This window comes from Camelina sativa, chromosome 20 (genome assembly GCF_030686135.1).
Source record: "Camelina sativa cultivar CO46 ecotype springtype chromosome 20, ASM3068613v1".
Taxonomy (NCBI): Eukaryota; Viridiplantae; Streptophyta; class Magnoliopsida; order Brassicales; family Brassicaceae; genus Camelina; species Camelina sativa.
Genome location: NC_141899.1, coordinates 3,620,342 through 3,644,468, shown reverse-complemented (window position 1 = coordinate 3,644,468; position 24,127 = coordinate 3,620,342). Strand labels below are relative to the sequence as shown.

At 39.2% G+C, this 24,127-nt stretch overlaps 5 protein-coding genes and 1 pseudogene across 6 annotated transcripts; 4 read left to right on the top strand and 2 right to left on the bottom strand.

Annotated features, from left to right (window-relative positions):
• Nucleotides 1-698: 698 nt before the first annotated feature.
• Nucleotides 699-4,383, bottom strand: LOC104772177 (RNA-binding KH domain-containing protein). The gene is made up of 7 exons (XM_087505800.1): nucleotides 3,835-4,383; nucleotides 3,197-3,658; nucleotides 2,096-2,365; nucleotides 1,505-1,747; nucleotides 1,219-1,301; nucleotides 1,028-1,148; nucleotides 699-842 (listed from the first exon to the last, which is right to left on the bottom strand). Exons 1-7 carry the CDS (start codon nucleotides 4,381-4,383, stop codon nucleotides 699-701), a joined length of 1,872 nt encoding a protein of 623 aa, XP_087361926.1.
• A 500-nt stretch (nucleotides 4,384-4,883) lies between these two features.
• LOC104769142 (guanosine nucleotide diphosphate dissociation inhibitor At5g09550-like) lies at nucleotides 4,884-7,617 on the bottom strand (annotated as a pseudogene). The gene is made up of 11 exons (XR_015592112.1): nucleotides 7,457-7,617; nucleotides 7,172-7,318; nucleotides 6,944-7,051; nucleotides 6,679-6,851; nucleotides 6,484-6,595; nucleotides 6,324-6,404; nucleotides 6,168-6,225; nucleotides 5,931-6,032; nucleotides 5,708-5,832; nucleotides 5,226-5,597; nucleotides 4,884-5,134 (listed from the first exon to the last, which is right to left on the bottom strand). The product of XR_015592112.1 is annotated as a guanosine nucleotide diphosphate dissociation inhibitor At5g09550-like (transcript).
• Nucleotides 7,618-7,957: 340 nt separating this feature from the next.
• Nucleotides 7,958-9,208, top strand: LOC104769140 (uncharacterized). The gene has a single exon (XM_010493282.3). The coding sequence runs from the start codon at nucleotides 8,027-8,029 to the stop codon at nucleotides 8,969-8,971; it is 945 nt and encodes a 314-aa protein (XP_010491584.1). The 5' UTR covers nucleotides 7,958-8,026; the 3' UTR covers nucleotides 8,972-9,208.
• Nucleotides 9,209-9,853: 645 nt separating this feature from the next.
• Nucleotides 9,854-11,539, top strand: LOC104769139 (uncharacterized). Its single transcript, XM_010493281.3, has one exon. The coding sequence runs from the start codon at nucleotides 10,145-10,147 to the stop codon at nucleotides 11,243-11,245; it is 1,101 nt and encodes a 366-aa protein (XP_010491583.1). The 5' UTR covers nucleotides 9,854-10,144; the 3' UTR covers nucleotides 11,246-11,539.
• A 574-nt stretch (nucleotides 11,540-12,113) lies between these two features.
• Nucleotides 12,114-13,104, top strand: LOC104769138 (uncharacterized). The gene has a single exon (XM_010493280.3). It carries the CDS (start codon nucleotides 12,347-12,349, stop codon nucleotides 12,824-12,826), a length of 480 nt encoding a protein of 159 aa, XP_010491582.1. The 5' UTR covers nucleotides 12,114-12,346; the 3' UTR covers nucleotides 12,827-13,104.
• Nucleotides 13,105-18,660: 5,556 nt separating this feature from the next.
• On the top strand, nucleotides 18,661-19,895 carry LOC104769137 (small ribosomal subunit protein uS19x). Its single transcript, XM_010493279.3, has 4 exons — nucleotides 18,661-18,864; nucleotides 18,976-19,124; nucleotides 19,218-19,275; nucleotides 19,449-19,895. The coding sequence occupies exons 1-4, from the start codon at nucleotides 18,862-18,864 to the stop codon at nucleotides 19,695-19,697; spliced, it is 459 nt and encodes a 152-aa protein (XP_010491581.1). The 5' UTR covers nucleotides 18,661-18,861; the 3' UTR covers nucleotides 19,698-19,895.
• Nucleotides 19,896-24,127: the final 4,232 nt, after the last annotated feature.

Sequence of the window (24,127 nt, the reverse complement as noted above, 5' to 3'; positions counted from 1 at the left end):
CTGGCCCATCAAAAATTCAACCCTTGTTGTGTTTTAGTCAGTGTTCAAGAAAGCGGTCTAGGCGCTCGCCTAGGCGCCGTCTAGGCGCTAGACGCTCAACAGACGCCTAGATGATCGCCTAAACCGCTTAAAATTACATTAATTTAATTTTAATATTTATTTTTGATTTTTAACTATATATATTTAAATTATCAAGTTTTATATATGTATACGTAATTATAAATGTTTATATGTTGTTAATATAATTTAAATAAATGTGTTTTTCTTAATTTTGTTTACAATTTATAATTTTTTTCTTTTTCTAACATATATTTATACATAATTTGATATATATAATTTTTTATGTTGTAAACGCCTAAACCGCTTAAAACCGTCTAAGTCCCGATTAGGCGTTCTAGTCGCTAGGCGCTGGATCACCGCCCAGTTTCTTGAACACTGGTTTTAGTGTATTTTTATTTTCCACTTTATAGAAACGTTTTTAATGTTTGCATTGATTTACTTTACACGTACTGTAACCGAATCCCAAACTAACGAAAACTAGAAGAACTGTTTTATCAAAAGTTCACAATGTATGAAAAAGCTTTCTTTCAGAGGCTTAACACAAAAGCTTCACTTATAGACAAACTGTACAGAGAGTCAAAAAGATCCCAAACAAGAAAAAGAAATATTTGGGTTCTAGTTTAGGTTGAGTCTTATTCTCATCGATGATGATTATACCCGTAGAAAAGGGCGAGAAGACGGTCATGAGCTGATTGGATTTGATCAGGTGTCCCAGTTATGGAAATGATCCTTTCACTTGTTCCTAGACGAGATTCAAGGAGTATGACTCTCGCACCTGATATCTGATTAGAGAACATCCAAAAATGATAAGGTACAACTCTGTTTTTCAAGGTAGCCTAAATATATCTTGATTATGAAAATAATATTTTGGCCATTTTGTATCTAGTACCTAAATTATAGTAGTACTCTAAACGATTTTATGAAGTAATCAAGGAAAGATTTTGTGTGCAGAATATGGGTTACGAACCTCACACAGTTCCTGTAGACGAGTGTGACCATTATGTCCATCACCAAACACAGAGTTCACAGCATTCTCTGAGACTCTATATTGCACAGTTTTATTTGTAACGTTGGAAGCTCTGAGTCCACTGCAAAAACACCGATTTTTAGAATAAGGACAATGTTACTCTCTCATAATCTATCTAGCTGTTATGTTACCTGTAAAATCCAAGGTCATCCCTTGTAGAAGATAATCCTCCACTGCCATCATATTCATATACACCTCTTGGAGCAGAAGGTGTCTGTATTCATTTACTATGTATATCAGCTTAAGAAACCAAACTTAAATTTTAAATTGTGAAATATATATATATAGGATTGATGAGACTCTGCATCTATTATATATGTGTAGTAGTTGTACAGAATTCATCCTCTAATCCCTCAGTGAGCATCCACAAGTGGTTTTGTTATGTGAGAAAGTAGAGAGAAAGAGACGAAGACATACCCGTGACGCCCACAACCCATATGGATCAGCTTGACTTGAGTAATGGGAAGCATCATTGAGATCCATGGTTGACAACCGACCAAAATTTAGAGCCGTGGGACTGACCCTATTGGGAGATGGATCTTCTGGTATAATACAAGGATCAGCATCAACAGGCTCGAAAGAATGAAAGATAAGATTCTCTCGTAGCCTACTGGTGACTTGGTTTATAGCTTCTTTTACATTTGAGAACCCTCCTGAAATCTATGTGGAAAGGAAAATATATATAAGGCATACAGCAAAATAAAACGGCAATGCTTACGGAATCAAAAATAAAAGTTGCAATTCATAGAGCTCTTTAGAAAGTATGTTAGTTATCAAGTACCAACTTTTACGTTGTTGCCTTGTTGGTACAGTTCAAAATAGAAAGCTACGTTGTTGAAGACGTACCAATTTTTATGTACCCCTTTTTACAAATATAAGACTTCAAATATCAGTTACTCAATGCAGCAAATCATGAGAAGCATGTAAGCTAGTTATAGAGGCTACCAAGCACTACTATAAAGAGATTACCAATCAGAGTTACAATAAATATAAGGAAACTTTTAGTACCTGCACAACTTGATCGGTGTTCTTTGGAACACATTTTGGGTTCTGCTCAACCTCCAATACTTCTATTTTAGCCCCAGTTCCTTTTTGTATCTTAGAGGCTATACAACCATCTCTTCCCACAAAACAATTAATCTTATATGTGCGGACCACAAGCCGTGCAGTAATAGATGACCTTACGTCAAAATCCTTTGTTTCAGTGGCAATCTCATATATTCGAGTGAAAACAAGGATCATAGCTCTCTGGGCTGGGGAGTTTTTGTCTTCAGGGTCCTGCATGATGAACATATATATTGATAAAAGAAAATAAACTATAGCTAGAAGATATGAAAAATGAGAAGAGTCGAAGTCAACCTCTGATGAAATAATTGTAATTAAGCGTTCATCACAGTCAGCAAGTATATCCCCCATAAATATGGAGGTCCCTGTGTTAATTCGAATATCCCTGAGAATGGTACCAGCTTTCCCAATAACACCACCAGCACTTTCTCTCGAACAAAGTATCTTAAGAACCAGGTATATTCGTTTCCCTGGTATAGAGGTAACTTTCCTTTTGGTTGCAGTACTGCGGAGCTTTTCGGTAACATGGTAAATGGCTCCTTTCACTTGTGGTAACTTTCCTGAAATCTATTGTAAAAGGAAAGAGACACTTAAAAAAATTACGGTGTATTTAATTCTCTATAAGAGTTTTACTTGAAGGCTTCAAAGTGGTGTACCTCCACAACTTGATCGTGTTCTGAGACACATTTGGGGTTCTTCTCAACCTCCAATATATTCAAAGAAGCGCCAGTCTTTTTTCGCATTTCAGAAATTGTACAACCACCTTTTCCCAGCAAAAATCCAACCTGATATGGACCGACCACGAGTCGTGCAGTGGTATATTTATGTGCACTGTCTAGCATTTTTTCAGTGGGAATATCGTATAGTTTGTTGAAAACAAGGAATATAGCTCTCTGGGATGGGGAGTCTTCGTCTTTAAGGTTCTACATGATGAACAAGCAGCAAACAAACATCAACCAAGAATAATAAAATTAGATAGAACAAATTAAGTAAACAGAGAACAGAGAGATATGAGAATTAAGAGGTAAGCATGCAAAAACCAACCTCTGATGCAGTAATTGTGATTAAGCGTTCATCACAGTCAGAAAGTGTATCACTCACACTTATGGAGGCATCTCTCACATTTTGAAGAGTCTTGATAACAGAACGAGCACGAGCACTTTGTTTCGGACAGAGTATCTTCAGAACCACATTTCGGATATCATCTTCTGATTCTTGAAGAGGCTGCTTAATGGTGACAGGGTGATTCTTTGAAGCAGAGTTAATGAGTCTGTGATCAGAAATGCGGTACTGTGAAAGAGAATCTATCCTTGGCTGAGTGATTGAACCAAAAGCCCTACTCAGGGCATCTCGTGGAAGTGGAACCACATCCATAGGCCTGCGTAAAGCATCGGGAATCGCCTCAGTATGCTTGTGCAAAGACGCCATAGAAATCGGCTTACATGCTTGCATGCGACTGGATATGGATACTAGAGCTTTCTTCACTGCCAAAACTTTTCCTTCGATCTGCCACATTTGTTAGGACGTCCACTGATCAGCATGAGAAAGTAAAAATTCTGATATCTACATAACAAATTTGACTAGTACACAGTTCTTTCAAAGAACAGTTGCTAAATACTGAAAAGAAACTAAGTGGTACCCTTATCAAGAAAACAAAAAAACTGAAATCAAAAGTTCGATACCTTCACCATCACGTCATCAGGCTTTGCGCAACTTGGCAAATCATGTGTGCGTATTTCAACATTACAACCAGTTTCTCTCCATATCATCTCCAGCAACTCACCACCCTTACCTATCACAGTAACCACATGGCTCCCTTCTAATAACATCATCACTGAGACCGAACTAATAGTCCTGAATCCGACATTTAGAGCTTCGAAAACCCTAATCAACGCTAATTGTGCTCTGGAGACTTCAACTTCTTGTTCTTGAGCCTCCTTCTCTCTGTTGCTAGCGTTATTAACAGTAACACCTAAGTTTAACCTAAACGTCGAACCTACATAAGCGAGAATCGTGATGACTCTGTACTGAGAATCAAGAGGAGCCTTCTCGAACCAGATTCTGGATTTCGTTGATTCTTGAAGCTGATGAATCACTCTTCCAGATATTCCGATTCTTCCACCGGCCTGAGACACGTCGCATAGAATGCGAAACACTGCATATCCTGCCGGAGGTGCCGTTAACGACTGCGGCGGCGCACGAGCGGTAGATTCGAACTTCTTTCCCTCCATTATTTCTTTTTTCTCTCTCTAACGACACCACTCCTTGATGAAGAAAGAATGAAATCACCAACGGTTTTGCATACGGTGTCGTATTATAAGGACTGGGGATTATTCAATAACCGAATCGGACCAATGAACGGTTTATATTTCTATTTTTCGAATTAACTCGAACCGAGATAGACCGAATTAATGTACATCACAGGTGAAGACGTCATCAAATTCGAGGAAACCAAAAGGGTTAAGAATGAATTGGTTTCTGGTTCGCTAATAAAAAGAGTAAGGAAAAACCGGAAAAATGTTATTTCTCAAATTGTTGTATGATCAAAACATTGGTACTAAATTTTTAATATGCAGAAACAACCAGAAACACGATCATTTTGGTTTATACAGAAATAATATTTGAATGAAACAAAATATTGAATATGTAATTACATTTCTCCATTTGTTTTAATACAGAAATTTTTAATTAAGATTTCTGAACTTTTTGGGAATGTTAACCAAGGACAAAATGTAACTAAAATGTCATAATATGGACTGAATTATTCAAAAAATTACAAATGAAAGCAAAATCAACCAATGTTTTAATTAAGATGAACAAAAATCGAAAACTTCTGTTGCTTTGAACTGTATTGTAAATAATCCAGTAGAAAAAGAGAAAGTCACTTGAAATTTAAAAACACTCAGCGAAATAACAAAAAGAAAATTATCAATTTTCTGCAGCGGCACTTGCAGCACTCAAGTCCACAGACAAATCAAGAGTCTGCAACAACAACAAAAGTCAGTAGTTAATCTCAGTATTCAAAATGTTGCGTTTACATGTGAAACCAAGAAACATAGTACTAAGGTCATACCTTTCCAGTGATCTTGGTGTACATCTCAAGTACATCTATAACTGTACTCTCGAAATGTGTTGTTGCATCATAAGTCTGATAAGAAAACAAAACATGAAACATCAGAGAAAAATAACACGTTGCTTAGGTTATATGTTTGTATTTTTGATATTCTCTCTTACAGCAGAGATGAAACAGTTATCTTCTTCTTGATTATTGGTTGGAACGTATGTGTCATAAGAATGATAGAAGATCTCATCAACAGGTCCAAGCAAATCGATTCCAGGTTTAAGCTCCTCCTCTGGATTGTCAGTTTCAGCTGCTGCTGACACAAAAGCTATGTATTTGCCCTTTGGTGCCACATTGTGAGCGTATGAGCAACAGAACAAGTACCTGCAAAATTCAAAAAACCTCAGTGATCTAACTTCAACTATATCAAAGTAGAAAGAACTGAGATCCATGTTTCTATAAACTTGAATGTGTTCTTGATTACGATTTCTTACATGTCTGATTTGCGACCGAGTTGCTTCTGAGGAAGAATGATTTGGACCGAGTGAGCATCGTTGGTGTCTGGAATAGGATGGCTCATTATACATACCGCTCGAGTCACTTTCCCAACTGTCTTAACCTGAAAGACAAGGAATCAGTCTTAAGAATTAAGGTAACTAGCTAGGCTGTACAAGAATCAACCAGTAACTGCTAGTGAAATTGGTTCATTGTTGTTACCTTGTCAGATAAGTAAGAAGGATCACAGACAACTTTCTTGCATTTAGCAGTTTCTCCTGCAGAAGTGACACCAATAGCTTTTCCAGAACCATCAAACTCTACCTGTTAGAGATAATCCTAAAGATTCATGAGTCTTATCTTTATAAAGTGCTAATAAATATCATATTTATATACTAGATTAGACCTCTTATCTAATAGATAAAACAGAGAAATACGAGGTTATAGGTAGTTTATAACCTTGCATTCAGGCTTGTTGAGCATGTAAGTACCACCATACGCTTAAACGCGCAAAAGCCTGAAATAGAAATAGATATTCGAAAACAGAGAAAAAGGCATAAATTCATATGAAACCTGATATGTTTCATGGCTTATGAGAATAGAGTGAACGAGAACCTGTGGCAACTCTCCTAGTCCGTATAAGGGATAGATGTAAGGAGATCCTCCTTGGAATCGAGCCAAAGATTCCGCGTAGAGCTTCACCAGATAACAAAAACCAAAAATGACATTAAATTCAGAACTTTTAGTTGTTGAAGAAGAAAATAAAATAGTTTACCTTGATTCTCTTAACAAAATCAATGGCGGGTTGATCCAAGTAGTCATCATCATTGTGCAGCGCTAAGGCATGGCCAATGAAGTCGATTGTATCATCTTCGAGTCCATACTTCCTGTTTTGAAAGGAAACAGAGAGAAAGCTTGTAACGCAAGAAACTATAATGACTTGAGATGGAGGAAAAATTGTTTTACGTACGAGATGATCTCTCTAGCAGTGACTTTGCTAAGGTCAAGTCCTTCGTGAGACTTAGGATCCTTCTCATCGTAGTCTTGCACATAAATAAAGAACTTTCTCGCACGTCGCTTCTCGAAAAGACCCATCAATGGCGATTTCAGGGCTTCCACATCAGTGGCTGGGACTTTATAGATCTGACACTCGTATATAATACATTATCAGAACCTCAGAGTAATTAATTTTACCCAAAAAGAAAAACCAGGATAAACTATACTTAAATTACTACCTTGCCTTTCTTGTAAACGAAGCTACCATCGACTGCCTTAAAGTTAAGATACTTGGTAACATCAGTGTGGATTAGGGTTTGAACAAGGAGTCCATTAGCCATAATAAACTGCAGATCAAGAAAACATTACTCACCATTAATAATCGATTCAAATCATATATATATATATATATACAGTACGTATATGAATTCACATACAAATAAACATGCATTATATAGATAATGTACCTTTGGGATCATATCGACATTGTATTCTCTGCTAGCTCCGAGATTTTCTTCAGGAGTATCACTTCCCCTGAAACGCTTCCATAGCTGAGTGAGGTTAAGAGACGTTGATTCTCCTCCATAGTAGTCGTTTCTGTCCATATGTAGTACCTATTAAAATCCCAATATAATGCAGTAAATATCATATTCTTAACAAATGGGAGAACCAAATGTAAAAGTAACTCATTGGATGCGAATTGCACAAAAACAAGCTCGCATTTTAAAAATGAATAGCCAAAGAAGATGTACCTTGAGGCCATCGACAGAGAGGAGGCCACTAAGGATACACTCCTTGAGACCAGTCCCAAGAACAATCACATCATACTCTTCATCCATTATTACAATCGATGTCTTTAATTCTTCATCGATCCTCTAATAGACTTTTTTTATCTGTCCTTTGATCATATAAGTGTGAGGGCGAGGAAAAAGAAATAGAGGAACATGTGTGGCTGTTAACACAGTCTTTCACCGCTTCCGATCTTACCGTTTAACCTCATGATAAATTTTCACGTTAATCAATTATCAAAACCGTATTGTTAGGCGAAAATTATTTGAATGCCATGGTTACTAATTCCTATCTACAAAAATGGTTACAAACTTGCCTATATTTAGACGAACATGTGGCCATGTGGGTGAAAAAGTGAGTATCATAAAAAGGCCACAATTACAAACGACAAAAGTACCCTTAGTGATCCATATGTTTATTACGACTGCTAATGTAAATATTAAGTATCTACAAAGTCCTTTTGGTCCACTTGCAAAGTAGCTCTGTATTTAACGCAAAGAACATAAAAAGGAGCAAAAAAGAGTGACGGAGATATGGTGAACGGCGGCGGCGATAATAACAGAGCGGAGGCGGATCAGTGGCTAGATACATCGGAGAAGCTCTTGGCTTCAAGTGACTTCCATGGAGCAAAGACATTTGCCATCCGCGCATGCAAAGCCGACCCGTCTCGAACATACGTAGCGGACTATATCCTCGCAATCTCCGACACTCTCCTCGCCGGTGAATCTATCGTCGGAGATTCCATCTTACCGGACTGGTACGCTGTACTCCGACTCGGCCGCTTAACTCGAAACGCCGAACACGTCGCGACTCAGTACCGTAGACTCGCTCTTCTACTCAATCCCAATGTCAATCGTCTCCCTTTCGCCGATCAAGCTCTTAAGCTGGTCTCTGATGCTTGGTCTGTCCTCTCTGATCCTCCAAGGAAGTCAATGTACGATCTAGAGTTACAAATGAGTCAAACTGGTCAACCCTATAGTCAAACGCAGGACGTTCAAGATTCGCCATTGCAGAGCCAAGCTGAGACCTCGGTGACTCCTGTGGCTACGAGCTTTTGGACCGCTTGTCCGTTTTGCTTATCGCTTTTTGAGTACCCTAAGCGTTACGAGGAATGTACATTGAGGTGTCAGCAATGTAGGAGAGCGTTTCCTGCGGTTAAAACGCAAACGCCACCGGTGGAGAGTAATGGCGAAGGCGTTTACTCTTATTCATGTGCTGTGTTCCCATTACGGATACCAGATCATCATGCTAAAACCTTGACTTGGTCGCCAGTTGCACCTCTCTTCGTCTGTCCTGCGCAAGGATCATCTACTAATCAGCAACCAAGCGTGAAGGCTCCTCCAAGAAACGATGATGATGATGTGCATGTCACAATTTCTGATGATGATGATGACATTGTAGAAATTTCTGATGATGATGATGATGATGATGGTGATGATGCAAGGAAAAAAAAAGAAGGCAAATGTTGCGCATGTTGAACTCAAGCCTGCTTAGTCCAAGTAAAGCTTGTTCTGTTTCTGTCTCTGTCTTCGGTTTGTTTTGTGATTCCCTTAGGCCCTATTAGGTTTATGTATCGCTTGTTGTTGTTTATACCATAGTTAGACAATGCTGTTCTTCTGATCAATGTAGATTTTGATGTATTTTGGCGCAAAAATGCACTTTGAACGGTATGTAATCCTCTGTATCATAATAATAAAAATCCGGTTGTAGGTGCTTATAATAACTTAAGAAAGGCATGCATGAGTCTCTCATCTATGGTGGAACCAAATGAACACTCCTTTATATACATACACCTTGCGATGGACGTCTGAGTATAAAAAAAAAGCATGTAATCTGCTCAGGTTTGTTTTTGCTGCATAAGATTTTTGTTTAGAAAAGAGATCAAGTTAACTTTATTTAAGGAATCTTTGTTACCGACTTGATAGTTTTACTTTTACGGTTTTACCCAAACCTCTTAATTAAGTTTTCTTTTGTAAAAAGATTTTGAAGATCAATATCAAATAATACATTTTGTACATATATGACTTTGATGACAAAGAACAAACATACACACAACCAAAAAACGATCCAAGTCGTTGTGTAGATTACCGGCCAAAACCTAAACATTATATATTTTTTTAATGGTTTCATACTTGCAAATCATCGAAGTTATTTATGATTTGAAACTAGTTTTGTTTCATTGGAGCTTTTATTCCAAATTCAATTATCCAAATATCTCGAAGTTCAACAATTCTATAATCTGATCAATTAGTCTCATCTTAATTCTTTTTTTTTTGTATGATTGTGCCTCATATTATTTTAAAAATTGGGATCTTCTAGTTTTACAAAGTTTTAAAAGCCATTTTACGTATATAGCTAAAACATGAACACGTAATCACTAAAACCTAAAATTCAACAAGAACTGAAAAACGACAAAATAGATATACAGATAGAGAGGTTAAACAAACTTTATTATATTCAAAAGCTATGTACATAATTTTCCCACCAAACTCCATCTTTCTTCTTCCTCAAAACACCTATATATACCCATTCGAATCAAAGACCATAATCATCTCATCACAAACACAAACCAACAACAAACACAAGAAAGCAAAAGAAGCATAACATAAAAGAAGAAAAAAACTTAAAAGAGTTGTCAAGCAAGCGCATACATGGCACCGATGAAGCAGAGTCTCTCTGCTGCTCTTTTCTCGTCACCACTTCTGATCATATGTCTTATCGCATTGCTCGCTGATCCGGTCTCAGTTGGTGCTCGCCGGTTATTGGAGCATCCTAAACCGGAGATGCCAAAGTTGCCTGAGCTACCTAAATTCGAAGTTCCAAAGTTTCCGGAGTTTCCTAAACCAGAGATGCCCAAGTTACCTGAATTTCCAAAGCCGGAGCTACCAAAGATGCCAGAGATTTTAAAGCCTGAGCTTCCCAAGTTTCCAGAAATTCCGAAACCTGAGCTCCCAAAGGTACCAGAGATTCAGAAGCCTGAGCTCCCAAAGGTACCGGAGATTAAGAAGCCTGAGATGCCCAAGTTTCCAGAGATTCAGAAGCCTGAACTGCCCAAGCTTCCAGAGAATGCAAAGCATGATGTGCCTAAGTTGATGGAGACTGAAAAGCCTGAAGCTCCTAAGGTGCCAGAGGTTCCAAAGCCCGAGTTGCCAAAGATGCCTGAAGTTCCAAAGCCGGAGTTACCTAAGATGCCGGAGATTCAGAAGCCGGAGTTGCCTAAGGTACCAGAGATTCAGAAGCCGGAGCTACCAAAGATGCCAGAGATACAGAAGCCAGAGTTGCCTAAGGTGCCAGAGGTTCCGAAGCCAGAGTTACCTAAGATGCCAGAAATTCAGAAGCCTGAGCTACCAAAGATGCCGGAGATTCAGAAGCCGGAGTTGCCTAAGGTGCCAGAAGTTGCGAAGCCTGAGTTACCCAAGGTGCCAGAGATTCAGAAGCCGGAGCTGCCCAAGTTCCCAGAGATTCAAAAGCCTGAGTTACCCAAGGTGCCAGAGATTCAGAAGCCTGAGGCTCCTAAGGTGCCAGAGATCCCAAAGCCTGAGTTACCAAAGGTACCAGAGATTCAAAAGCCAGAGTTGCCTAAAATGCCGGAGATTCAGAAGCCTGAATTGCCAAAATTCCCAGAGATTCCAAAGCCTGAACTCCCAAAGGTTCCAGAGATTGCGAAACCTGAGCTTCCCAAAATGCCGGAGATTCCAAAGCCTGAGCTACCCAAGATGCCGGAATACCCAAAAGTTCCCGGTACTGCTTAAGCGTTATTGAACCAGAAGAAGGCCCAACTACTATCAAGCCCATCCCACGATCTTAAATTACCATATTACCCTTCTATTGTTTTGTCATTTTGCAGAGATGTCTGTCCGCATCGTTTCCCTTTGGTGAACCAAATTTTTTATGATTTGGTCTCGTAGTCATAGTTCTCTGCCTGTTTTGGTTACAGTTTATACTCTTATACTTGTATTCTGTTTGTATTTGTATGTATCATACAAATTTCGCTGTATTTGATTTGATATACTTTTTTTAATGAATTATTATGTTATTTTATTTTATACTTGTTTGTTCAAATGGTTACACATGAATACTTCTTTTCAGTTCTAAAATCTAAATACTCAAAGTATCTCAGTTACGAGTTCAAGATTATCGATAAATATAATAATGTTCTACCCATTGTCGTGTTCTTTTGTCACATATGACATATCCAATGTCCAAACATTAGAAAAGAGAAGAATACATATACAACAATGTAGGGAGGACGAATTGTTTCATCAATCATTACTTATTATTAAAAGATAGTGATGGATTTGCCATGTATAAATGAAATTTGTAACTATGGAACTTATGTGCTAAAGTTCAATTTTGAAGTTAACTTTGGTGCTATTAGTTTTGGAACTTATGTGCTGCTGTGAAATTTCAGAGACAGCAATCTAATACTATCTCTTATTTGCCAAAGACTGTTTGATCGCTCTCTTATTCTGCTCCAATGCTCTGTAATACTCTAAGATTAACCAAAATTTTTTAAAAATGTATGAAGTGAGACCTTTCGTAATATGCTTTCATTCTCACGAAGATTCTTTAATACGTAAAACCAAAAACACATGAACACGTAAACACTACAAGTCTGCAACCTAAACTCCAACTAGATTGAAAGTGACAATATAGATATACAGATAGAGAAGTTAAACAAACTATTCTTTATATTCAAACTCTGTGTATGTTTTTTTCTCACCAAACTCAGATCTCTCTTCTTCCTCAAGACACCTTTAAATAGCCATTTCAATCAAATATCACAAACAATACCACAACGCAAAAGAAAAAAGATAACCCAAAAAAAAAAAAAACTTGTCAAGGACACAATTATGGCATTGAAGAAGAGTCTCTCAGCTTCTCTTCTTTCACCATTTCTGATCATATGTCTTCTTATTGCATTGCTCTCCGTTCCGGTTTCTGTCGGAGCTCGCCGGTTATTGGAAGATCCCAAACTACCGGAGATACCGAAATTGCCGGAACTACCTAAACCAGAGATGCCAAATTTACCCGAATTCCCCAAGCCTGAGTTGCCTAAGATCCCGGAGATTCCAAAACCTGAGTTGCCTAAGTTACCGGAGATTCCCAAGCCTGAGATGCCTAAGCTACCGGAGATTCACATGCCTGAATTGCCCAAGTTTTCAGAGATTCAAAAACCAGAATTTCCGAAGATGCCGGAGATTCATATGCCTGAGCTGCCTAAGTTGCCTGAAGTTCCAAAGTTTGAAGCTCCGAAGTTGCCGGAATTGCCAAAACCTGAAGAAGCCAAAGTGCCGGCGTTTACAATGCCGAAGTTTCCTGGATCTCATTAAGCCCATTAATTACTTATATCAGAAGAAGAAGAAGGAGGCCCAACTACTTTGAAACTCAGCCCAGTTTCTAAAACTGTCTATCAATTGTTTGTCTATCTACACTTTTACAGAGATAGCTTATCTTAGCTCATCCTGTTTACCCTTGTTGAGTTATTGTTTGTTATACACTCTCACTTGTATTCGATTATGTAGTTGTAAACTTGTAATGCTTGATTACCATCTCGTTTGTTTGTACTGGGGATTGCACAACACTAAATAAATATCGATTTTAGGGGAAAGAGTGAAGTTTGTTCTTTATTAACGATAAGGATGCGAGGTCGTCACTAAAACGAGCCAAGATCGTGCTCGTCAGTTCACAGGAGAACTGACAAGTGAGTCACGACGAGCTCGGAAGCTAACAGGAAATTGTATAGAAAATAACAACAATGTTTTAGACGCAAAGTATTGCTCTCTGTGTATTGTTCGAGGGTCTGATCCCCTTCTCCAATGAGTACTGTTCGAAGATCCGCCGATTGAGATAGGTTTTGAGAGAAAACGAGATGAGTTGAGCGGTGGTAATGAGTTGAGCGGTAGTAATGAGCTTGGCGGTGAGCTCGGCGAGATGACCAGAGTTAATGAGCTCGGCGGTGAGCTCGGAGAGATGAGCGAAGGTAATGAGCTCGGCGGTGAGCTCGGCGAGATGAGCGGAGGTAATGAGCTCGGCGGTGAGCTCGGAGAGATGAGCGAAGGTAATGAGATCGGCGGTGAGCTCGGCGAGATGAGCGGACGTAATGAGCTCGGCGGTGAGCTCGGAGAGATGAGCGAAGGTAATGAGCTCGGCGGTGAGCTCGGCGAGATGAGCGGAGGTAATGAGCTCGGCGAGATGAGCTCGGCGGTGAGCTCGGCGAGAGTGAGATTTAGGTCAGCGAGATTGAGATTGAGGTCGCCAACGAGATTGAAGTCGGCGAGTGAATGAGGTCGCCAACGAGAGTGAGTCTGAGGTCGCCATCGAGATTGAGGTCGGCGAGCGAGAGAGTGAGATTGAGGTCGGCGAGTGAGTGAGATCGCCACCGAGAGTGAGTTTGAGGTCGCCATCGAGATTGAGGTCGGCGAGCGAGAGAGTGAGATTGAGGTCGGCGAGCGAGAGAGTGAGATTGAGGTCGGCGAGTGAGTGAGGTCGCCACCGAGAGTGAGTTTGAGGTCGCCACCGAGAGTGGGATTGAGGTCGGCGAGTGAGTGAGGTTGAGGTCGGCGAGTGAGTGAGGTTGAGGTCGGCGAGTGAGTGAGGTCGCCACCGAGAGTGAGTTTGAGGTCGCCACCGAGAGTTAGATCGGCGAGCGAGAGAGTGAGATTGAGGTCGGCAAGTGAGTGAGGTCGCCACCGAGAGTGAGTTTGAGGTCGCCACCGAGAGTGAGATTGAGGTCGGCGCCAAGCTGGAGACTGGAGATCGGCACCAAACTTGAGAATGCAGGTCAGCACGAGGTAGAAGAGTGGATGTCTCCATCGAGAGTAGGACTCCACCGAGAATGAGAGTGGATGTTTCCACCGAGAATAAGAGAGTAGGTCTCCACTGAAAACAAGAGTAGAGATCGCCACCATGAATGAGAGTGGCAAACGCAAGGGAGGCAAACACAAGAGCATCGAACGTGAGTGCTACGAGCGTGAAGGAGTCGAGCGTGAGGGTAGCGAGCACGAGAGCGTGAGTGAGCGGTGAGCATGAGGGTGGCAAGCGCGAGAGAATGAAGGCAGCAAGCTTGAGTGCGGCAAGCGTGAGGTAGGCAAGCGCGAGGACGTCGAAATTGAGGGTAGCGAGCGTGAGAGCATGAGTGAGCGGCGAGGAGAACGGGATAGACACCGATGAGCTCAGCGTTAGTGAAGTCGGGTTTCCTGCGAGCGAGACGTCAGCTCAGCATGTGGAGATTGGCGCCGAGGTCGACGTGTCGAGAGAATATGAGATCGACTCGAGAGATCCGCGTGCTGGGTTTACAGATGAAGGCGGCGAGCTAAGTCGAGATGGGTTGAGTGGCTAGCTCGGCGGAAAGCGGCATATCTCCTTTCGTGGGAGTGATGAGGTTGCTTATCGGCAGTTTGCGGTCGCCACGGGTTTAAGAGGAGATGAGCTCGGCATAAGGGAAATAGAGGTCGATGAGGAAGGACTTGGGGTCGCACTGATGAGCTCAGCGGAGGTGAAGTCGGAGGTCGCCGCGCAGAGTTTGTCAGCTCGAGCTCGGCGAAATCGAAGGTGGCTTCCGGTTCCTCTCGGGGTTGGCTCTGGTATCGCGACTGGCTCTCGGGAGGTCGGCATATGTCGAGTGCGGTTCGTCAGATCGGCAAGATCCGATGGCGTTGACGCCGACCACGGGATTTTCAGCGAGTGAAGACGATGGTGGTTCCGATGATGGTGATGCCGATCTGATGATGGGAGGCCGGCCTAAGGCAATATCCGGGAATGTGGTTGATGAAAGAAACGTCGAGGTTGGCCTTGTAAGGATCGAAGGGTGGTGCGACGAGGTCGGCATTGATGAGCTCGGCAATATAAGTGACGAGCTCGGCAATGGTGATGAGGTTGGCATTGACGAGCCTGGAAATGTTGAGATCGGCAATGGGGAGCTTTGCATAGCGATTGCCAATCTTTTCGGGAGACGGTCGATGAGCTGCAGTTCGATGTGCCTTCCAATGCCGATCTGGGGATAGAAGATTGATTGTCTGTGCGCGATGCTTGTGCCGAGCGTGGCTTTATGTTATTTTATTTTGAATCTATGCCGAGCATTGCTTACTTTTGTTGGTTTTTATTTTGAACTTGTGCCGAGCATGGCCTTTTGTTGGTTGTTATTTTGAACTTGTGCCGAGCATGGCCTTTTGTTGGTTGTGTTATTTTGAACTTGTTTGCTCTTTGATTATGGAATAAAATTGTGTTCTTCCTATCTTTGGTATCGAGTTGTACTTTACGGTGCAAGACGTCTCTTGGCTTATCCTATTACGTGTGTAGAATACCAAATGTTTAGGGTGGTAATTGAGATGAGCTCGTCATACCTTTTAGGTGCGGTCCTGGTGTCCGGCTTACCCTGTGTGTGCCACGAGGTCGGCAAGAAAGTGCAAGTGAGAACTTGGCTTATACAAACTTAACCGCCTGCTAGCTGAATGCGATCTGGGTCGGCTTATTTTGTGCGGATTATTTCACCGCTGCATCCATGAGGAACGCGTTTTAAATCGTTCCCTTGGCCAGAGGGTCGATGTAAGAGCTGGACATCTCGCTGAGACGGACTCGTTCGAGGGAGCTCGTTTTGGTTTTGAAGTGTTCAAACTTTTGTTTTTTTTTTTTTTTGGTATAGCTGTGCCTTTTGATGGGCTGCCTACGTACCCTTAGAAAGGATCAAGCCATTCGTAGTTCATATTACGAAGGGAGAGCTCGGTATGACGAGCAATCTTTTTTTTTTTTTTTTTTTTTTTTTTTTTTTTTTTTGCCCTAGGCGCCTTGTTATTCTTTGATTTGGCTGAGTTCAACGACCGGTTATCTTGATGGATGGTTTGACCTTGCGTCTTTCTCTTTTTCTACCTCGATGTACTTGTTAGCCCGATGCAGTGCGTCGTCGAGTGTCAGAGGCTCGTATATGATAATATCGTCCCTGAAGCGAGACCCATATGCCAGAGCATTTCGGAGAGCGGAGATCGCAGTATCGTCTGCAATGGCGAGCTTTGAAACAACCTTCTTGAATCGTTCCATGAACTCTCTGAGCGATTCGTCGTCCTTTTGGTACATCGTCCAGAGATCAGCGTTAGATGCCCCCATTATCATAAAGGTCGAGTGGTGTTGCAGGAAAGCAGCGGTGAGCTCGTAGTAGCTATCTATCGAATTGGCTTCAAGACGAGAAAACCAACTTAGTGCGTCAAGGGCTAAGTTTTCCACAAACATCTGATAGCATCCGGCATCGTATTCTTCAGGACTAAAGTGTGCTCGGTTGATTGCAACACTCATCGATGTTAAGAAAGGTTTTGGGTCAGTTAGCCCGTTGTACGGAATGAACTTGAACTTATTGATGTAACAAACGCGGACGCTAGAGATTCTTGTCGTGAAGGGTGAGCGTTGAGCCTCTTCGAGCACCTTCTCCAAGTTGGGGGCAGCGCTTGTTGCTCGATGTATCTTGGCCGAGATGTCCTTTACGATCGCTTCAAGTCGCTGGATTTTTAAATCCTTGTAATCTTTCAGGTTGTCGCGCGGATGGTGGTTCGACAGTGTTGGAGTCGGCTGGCTCCTACTACGCTTGCTACGATGGTGCGTTTGGTCTTGATCGGCAGGCGCCGCGTCTCTGGTGTGGTCTTCGAAGGATCCTTCGATGATGGACGTCAGTCGGCGTCTGTGACTCTCTGAGCGTTCCTCGACAGGCGGTGACAGGGATGGTAGTGTGTCCAGGTCGGCAGGGTAGCTAGTGTGTCGACGATCGTGCTTTCTTTGCTGGAGTCTGTTAATTTGGTCCTGCAATACTTCTTGTGTTGCAACGAGTGCGTCGAGTTTCTCGGCTGTTCGTGTGTCCCGACTATTGATCTTGTCGAGGATAGTCTGCATCATATCGTCGAAGTTGTTCCTCTGTCCAGCAAGCAAGAGAGCTGGGAGCGCGGCGTTATCAGTGACAGCTGTAGCCACGGTTTGACGATGCTCATCAAGTGCGGCAGCAAGAGGTGGGATTGGCCCATCGAGTACAGTATGCATCGGGTCATCGAGTCCGCTCCTTTGTGATGTGGGCAAAGCATTTGGAAGGGCAGAATTGGAATGAGCGACAGCTTTGGTGAGAGCGGCGCTGGGGAGAGCGGCAACGTTGGTGAGAGTGGCGGCGTTAGTTACCCGCTGGTCGGTGGCAGGTGCAGGTCCGGCGTTTGCAGTTGCGAGAGGCTCGAAGGGCGCGTTGGGCGCTGGTGGAGGGATCGTGCTCGGCAAGGAGCGTTCGGTTGAGATCATCGAGGAGGGTAGAGGCGGGACAGTTCGTGTTCTCGTTCGCCCCCATTGCTGCTCCGTTGGTTGCTCCGTTGCTTCGTTGAGATCGTCGCTAGGGTTCGTCATGAATCTTGAAACTTCGAGGAAGTGAGGACCGTCGGTATTTATTCGTCAAAAAGAAGCGCTCTACTCTTGCCCCACGGTGGGCGCCAATTGTTTGTACTGGGGATTGCACAACACTAAATAAATATCGATTTTAGGGGAAAGAGTGAAGTTTGTTCTTTATTAACGATAAGGATGCGAGGTCGTCACTAAAACGAGCCAAGATCGTGCTCGTCAGTTCACAGGAGAACTGACAAGTGAGTCACGACGAGCTCGGAAGCTAACAGAAAATTGTATAGAAAATAACAACAATGTTTTAGACGCAAAGTATTGCTCTCTGTGTATTGTTCGAGGGTCTGATCCCTTTCTCCAATGAGTACTGTTTCTTTATATAGTGGACTGTAGACCGAGGGTTTTCTAGGGTTCCTATCGTGAATTCCCGAGATTACCCTTTACGGATTATTAATGTCTTTCATCTGATTTCGTCGGGCCAAAATCACAGAACTTATCTTGTTGGGCCGAGTGGCATATTAGGGCGCAGCCCATGTCCAACATCGTTGTATATCTTAAAATCTTAATATACTTTTACTGTCAATTGTGTTAGTAATCACCTCCCATAAAGAATCAAAAGGTTTTTTGAAAAGCATATAACTGCATAAGACTGGTGTCTCAACTTGAAAATCAAACCTAACAAATTTTAGAACAATGTAACTATCGACTATAAGATTTTGAGCTTGTCATAATCTAATTTAAAATTTAATTTTAACTTAAAATTCGATTTTTTTTTTTTGTTACATAATTAAATAAAAAAAATTAACAAATAATATAAGTCAACTAAAATTCACTGACCAAAGGAACTTTAATTTTCTAGGGTTTTTAGCCGAGAGAGAGAGAGATCCTCGTATATATTTGGATCCGCCGATTTAGGCAACCTTTCTTTTTAGCTCTTCATTTCGGAAAACGTGAAGCAGACCACACCACAGATTCAGGGATTACCCTCCTTATCTTTCGCTGAGATTCAACAATGGTAAGTTCCCCTATCTACTACACAACATCTCTCGAAATCCACTACTTCTCCTACTATCACATCCCCCACAAAACCGTGGTTTGTAATTCTTCTCTCCATGGGACTGTATAGGCTGATGTCGAACCAGAGGTTGCAGCGGTGGAAGTGCCGAAGAAGAGAACGTTCAAGAAGTTCGCCTTCAGAGGTGTTGACCTCGATGCTCTTCTCGACATGTCTACTGATGATCTTGTCAAGCTCTTCCCTGCCCGTATTCGCAGAAGGTTAGGTCTTTTCCTTTGAGCAAGATTAAGTTTAGAATCATCTCTTTGTGTTCTTCTTATTAATCGAATTCGTTATACAATTCTCTTGTTTAGGTTCTCTAGAGGGTTGACGAGAAAGCCTATGGCTTTGATTAAGAAACTCCGCAAGGCGGTAAAGTTCCCTCATTTTCACTCGTTTCCTGATTAGATCTGTGTTGAATCGATACTGTTCTAAGTTTGTAGATTCTCATTCTGCGTTGTGAGACGTTTTGGTGTTTGTTCTATGTGACCAAATTGGTTTCACGGCTAAAGATTACTGCTTTTTTTTTTTTTTTGATTGATCAGAAAAGAGAGGCACCAGCTGGTGAGAAGCCAGAACCAGTGAGAACCCACTTGAGGAACATGATCATTGTGCCTGAAATGATTGGTAGCATCATTGGTGTGTACAATGGAAAGACTTTTAACCAAGTTGAGATCAAGCCTGAGATGATTGGACACTACCTTGCTGAGTTCTCCATCTCATACAAGCCAGTCAAGCACGGTAGGCCTGGTGTTGGTGCTACCCACTCCTCCAGGTTCATCCCTCTCAAGTGAAGACCTTACAGTGTCTGGTGTTTGTGCTCTTGTTTCCTTAGCTCTCGTTATGCAATTATAGGGTCCTTTTATATGTCTGTTTTCTGGACCATTTTGTCTGTACTTCTCTGTTTTGCTACTCTGCTGCATTTCTCTCTTCTTTAGATGTGCCTAAACTCTTTGTTTCAATTAAAGAAGACTCGGAAACTTTTTTGGAAATTCTAATATCCGCAATGACTAGTGACTAGTTCAGATATAGATTTGCTACATCATATGCTTAGAGGTGGAGTAATTTTACTATTGATGGGCAAAGGTCGGATTATTCAGAGAATATATCTGATCTGTTTCGACCGTCTTGGCTAAACGGAGCAAGACGGTCGATGTGAGCAAAGAGCCTTCTGATCCTCTGGAAACACGTTGTCTCTGATGGAGATGAGCCTGGTGCAAGATTGTATCACACCAACCACTAGGTTATACAGAGGGACATTAGTATTCATCTACTGTGTTATAATATTGATGCAAACACCTTTATAGCACAAGGGGACTACTCACTTTGAGGATTTCACAAATAGATAATGATTGTCTGTTACATATTGATATGAAAACAAAGTTAAATTACAGAATTCTAGGTGTGTTGTATCTGGATTCGAATGTTTTCTCTTTCTATACTAACTAGGTGATAACCCGTGCTACAGCACGGGCAAAAACGTTTATTATATTTTTAAATTCTTAATTCTATACTAACTAGGTGATAACCCGTGCTACAGCACGGGTAAAAACGTTTATTATATTTTTAAATTCTTAATACTGTATGAGTTACATCTATGTTAGTTATTTTATATTGATAGTATAATTTACATGAGTATTTACTTTGGAACCCGAAACCCTTCTATTCATATCTAATTACCTCTGGTCTCTATACTCCACTTCCCACCATATGTAATAATCTCTCTCCTGTATTCTTTTGTATTAGCTGCTGTGTTATATCTCTTTTATATAATTTTGTATTTTACTATAATTTCTTCAACCATATTTTATAAGAAATATGTTTTTACTACTAAATTTTAAAATAATGTACAATAAGATTTTAAAAGATGTATCAAGAATATAATGAATGTAATAAGTTTTAAATTTCTCTAATAGTATATATATATATATATATATATATATATATATATATATATAAACATGGTTAAATAATTGGAAATAATAAAATGGTAGAATATTAGATATAATAATTATAAGAAATAAATAAAAAGAATGAAAATGCAAATATGGAAGTATGCAATAAAAATTATTTATTGGAGTACATGAATAAGGATTTTTTATAAATTTATTGGATGGGTGATATTATGAAATTTAACCTGCAAAAGAAAACATAAGATTATGTCAAATAATTTACACGAAGAACATATATATAAATTTTTAAAAAGTGGACACAAAATAAAAATAAAGCCTTACATAAGTATCCATAAAGATGAATCAAATGTCTTGGAAAATCTCTTTGAAGACAACATTCCTTGTTTTCTTTTGAGGTTTTTCTTTTGAGTCATAATGAGAATTTTCAATCCTGATTTAGTACTTACACGGGACATCGCTACATATAGCTGGCCATGAGTGAAAACCGGTCTAGGCAAATATAACCCAACAATTGAGAGTGACTGACCTTGGCTTTTGTTGATAGTCATTGCAAAAGCAACTGTTATCGGAAATTGTCTACGTCTCATTTTGACTATCTAAAAAAATTAGTTGGTTTAACTATCTAAAAAAATTATAATTCTCAAAAACTATTTTACTGTTTTCAAAAGTACCCAAAATTTTCAAAGTACCCGTTCCAAATTAGTTGATTACATGTCCCATAGTCAACTTTTAAATATAATATATTTGTGTATGGGTAACACAATACACAAAAACTCATCAACCACTGAGACTTTTAATGTCTTCTAAGTACTATCTCGGGATACAACACATTGTAATATTTTTTCATGTAAAAATGGTTTAGAAATTAAAAAATTAATTAGATGCTGTTAGTATTTTCTATTGAAATTAGTTGGCCATTATTTGGCTGTTTTGTCAATATTTTGGTTTATATGTGAATATCGCAACCCGTGTCGAGGATAATTAAATTTGCAAATATATGATTTTTGGCAATTCATCCATAATAACCAAACAGAGCCCGTGTTTTTTTTCACGTGTATACTAAACTATTAAAAATATTTCTCACAGTTTGTTTAAGTGTGTTAACCCAAATATCATATTTGAGTTTGGAAACATATTTTATGCCCATAAATTTACTATTTTAAATAATTTTCGATTAGACAATATTTTTTAAAAAAGTTTGGCTAAAAAAAGTAGAGGAAGTACATAAAATCTTTATATGAATATTTAATTTATATATAGTTAGTAGATCATAATTCTCAAAAACTCTCAACATATTTTTAAAAATACACAAACTCTCAAAATACACATTTTAAAGTAGTTTTTTACATGTCATATAGTCTCGTCCTATCCCGTCTTGTCCATTTCACGCTGCCAAAAATTTTGTGTCCTATAACCGTTCTTTTTGAAATAATTACTTTTTAGACAATATTTATTAAAACATTTTGGTTAAGAAATTCTCAAAATTTTCAAAAGTATACAAAATTCTCAATATACCTGTCTCAAAGTAATTCGTTATTGTCATATTTCTTTTTTAATATGAATCTGATAATTGAAAAACTTATAAGATTTATTTTAGGAATATTTATATTTTATATTTAAATGTTGAAACTATCCATATCTATAACAAAATAGCTGGTTGAAAAATGTCTAAATAATGTAGGCTAGTCAAAAGAATGATCTTTGATTCCTGATTTTCAGAATATACGAAAACAGTGTGTTTAAATATAAATTAATATTTATTTCCTTAACTACAAAATCCCATTAAATGCAAATGTGTTTTTAAATTAATTTTCAAATTTTAAAAGTTGAATTATTATTAAAATAGTTAAAAGACATTCACCCATTCGAAAATAAACATCGATAGAATTGGATGCAAAGATAAAAAAAATTATTATTAAATTAAGTCAGTTAGACCAGCGCGTTAATCTGAATTCAAAAAATAGCAAATATATGTGTTTACCTTTTGTAGATTAATTAAATAGTCATGATATCAACAACATTAACATGCAATGATTTACGAAACAATGTCATGTTTTGTAAAGTGAATTCTCATAATTAAATAATTAAATTAAAAGTTGAAATTAGATTCCAACTTCCAAGTACCCTACAAAATAATGTGATAATTTGAAAAAGGATCTTTGCTTATTCAAATTAACCAAGTGAGTCAATTAGATTTTAATACTTGGAAGATAATTTGAGATAATTTGAAAAAGATCCTTTTAACTAAATTATTTTGAATAAGCAACTCACTGAAACAATGTCATGTTCTTGATTTGATCCTTTGAATAAGGATGTGCAAAGATAATTTGAATAAGCAAAGATCTAACAAAGCCAAATAAGCCAACTTTTACATAAACTTTTGTTTATTGACTCACTTGGTTGTTAATTTGTTATGCGAATATATATATTTATTTGCTTACGATAGATACATGAACTAAAATTTAATAAGTTAATTTGTTACTACAGACAAATATTATTAATACCCAAGAGATAATAGGGGACAAATATTATTAGTGTTTATAGAACAAATGCACACACATTAAGCAGGAAGAAGATAAATTTATTGATAAATTTGCTTAATAAATAGTTGACTAAATTTGATATATGATTGGAATGACCAAATTTTTGGCAGAAGCAACATCAAAGGCATCCGTCGCAATTACTATCGGGGGAACATTTGGTGTGACAAAGGTTGAAATAGTTATCTTCGCTCACGACTCACCTTAAATTTTTGGCTCCTCGACTCACACATCCCTGCTTCCATAGTGACAGCATACCTTAAAAATCATATAAACCATAATAATTTAAATTTTTTATATATTATTATAATTAGCAAAAACCTTGTCGACGTTGTTGCCGTTTTTTGTTGTTGTGGTCTTCATCTTTATCACCTCTCGGTATATTAGGCTTTTTCATGAATTTTGTCTGCTTATGTTCAAGAGAAATACAAAGAAAAAATAAAAAAGATATAACCTAAACAAAAAAAACTACCAACATAGTTTTAAATAGGAAATGAAACTTAACTACGTTTATGTTTTTTGTTGTCACCTCGTTTGCAATCTTTTTTAAAATGTTGGGTTGCTTAGTTAGTTTGTACTTGCCAAATAAAATACTAAAACCACATGCATTCATATAAGATATCATTAGAGTTATGTTTCTGTCTAACTACGAAAACATTTGTATATATATGTTTCGAATTTCGATAATTGAAACCGAACCTTTCTAACTCATGGTGTTGGATATTATAATATGGTTGGACCTCGACAGCAACCATTTACCATTTACCAAGT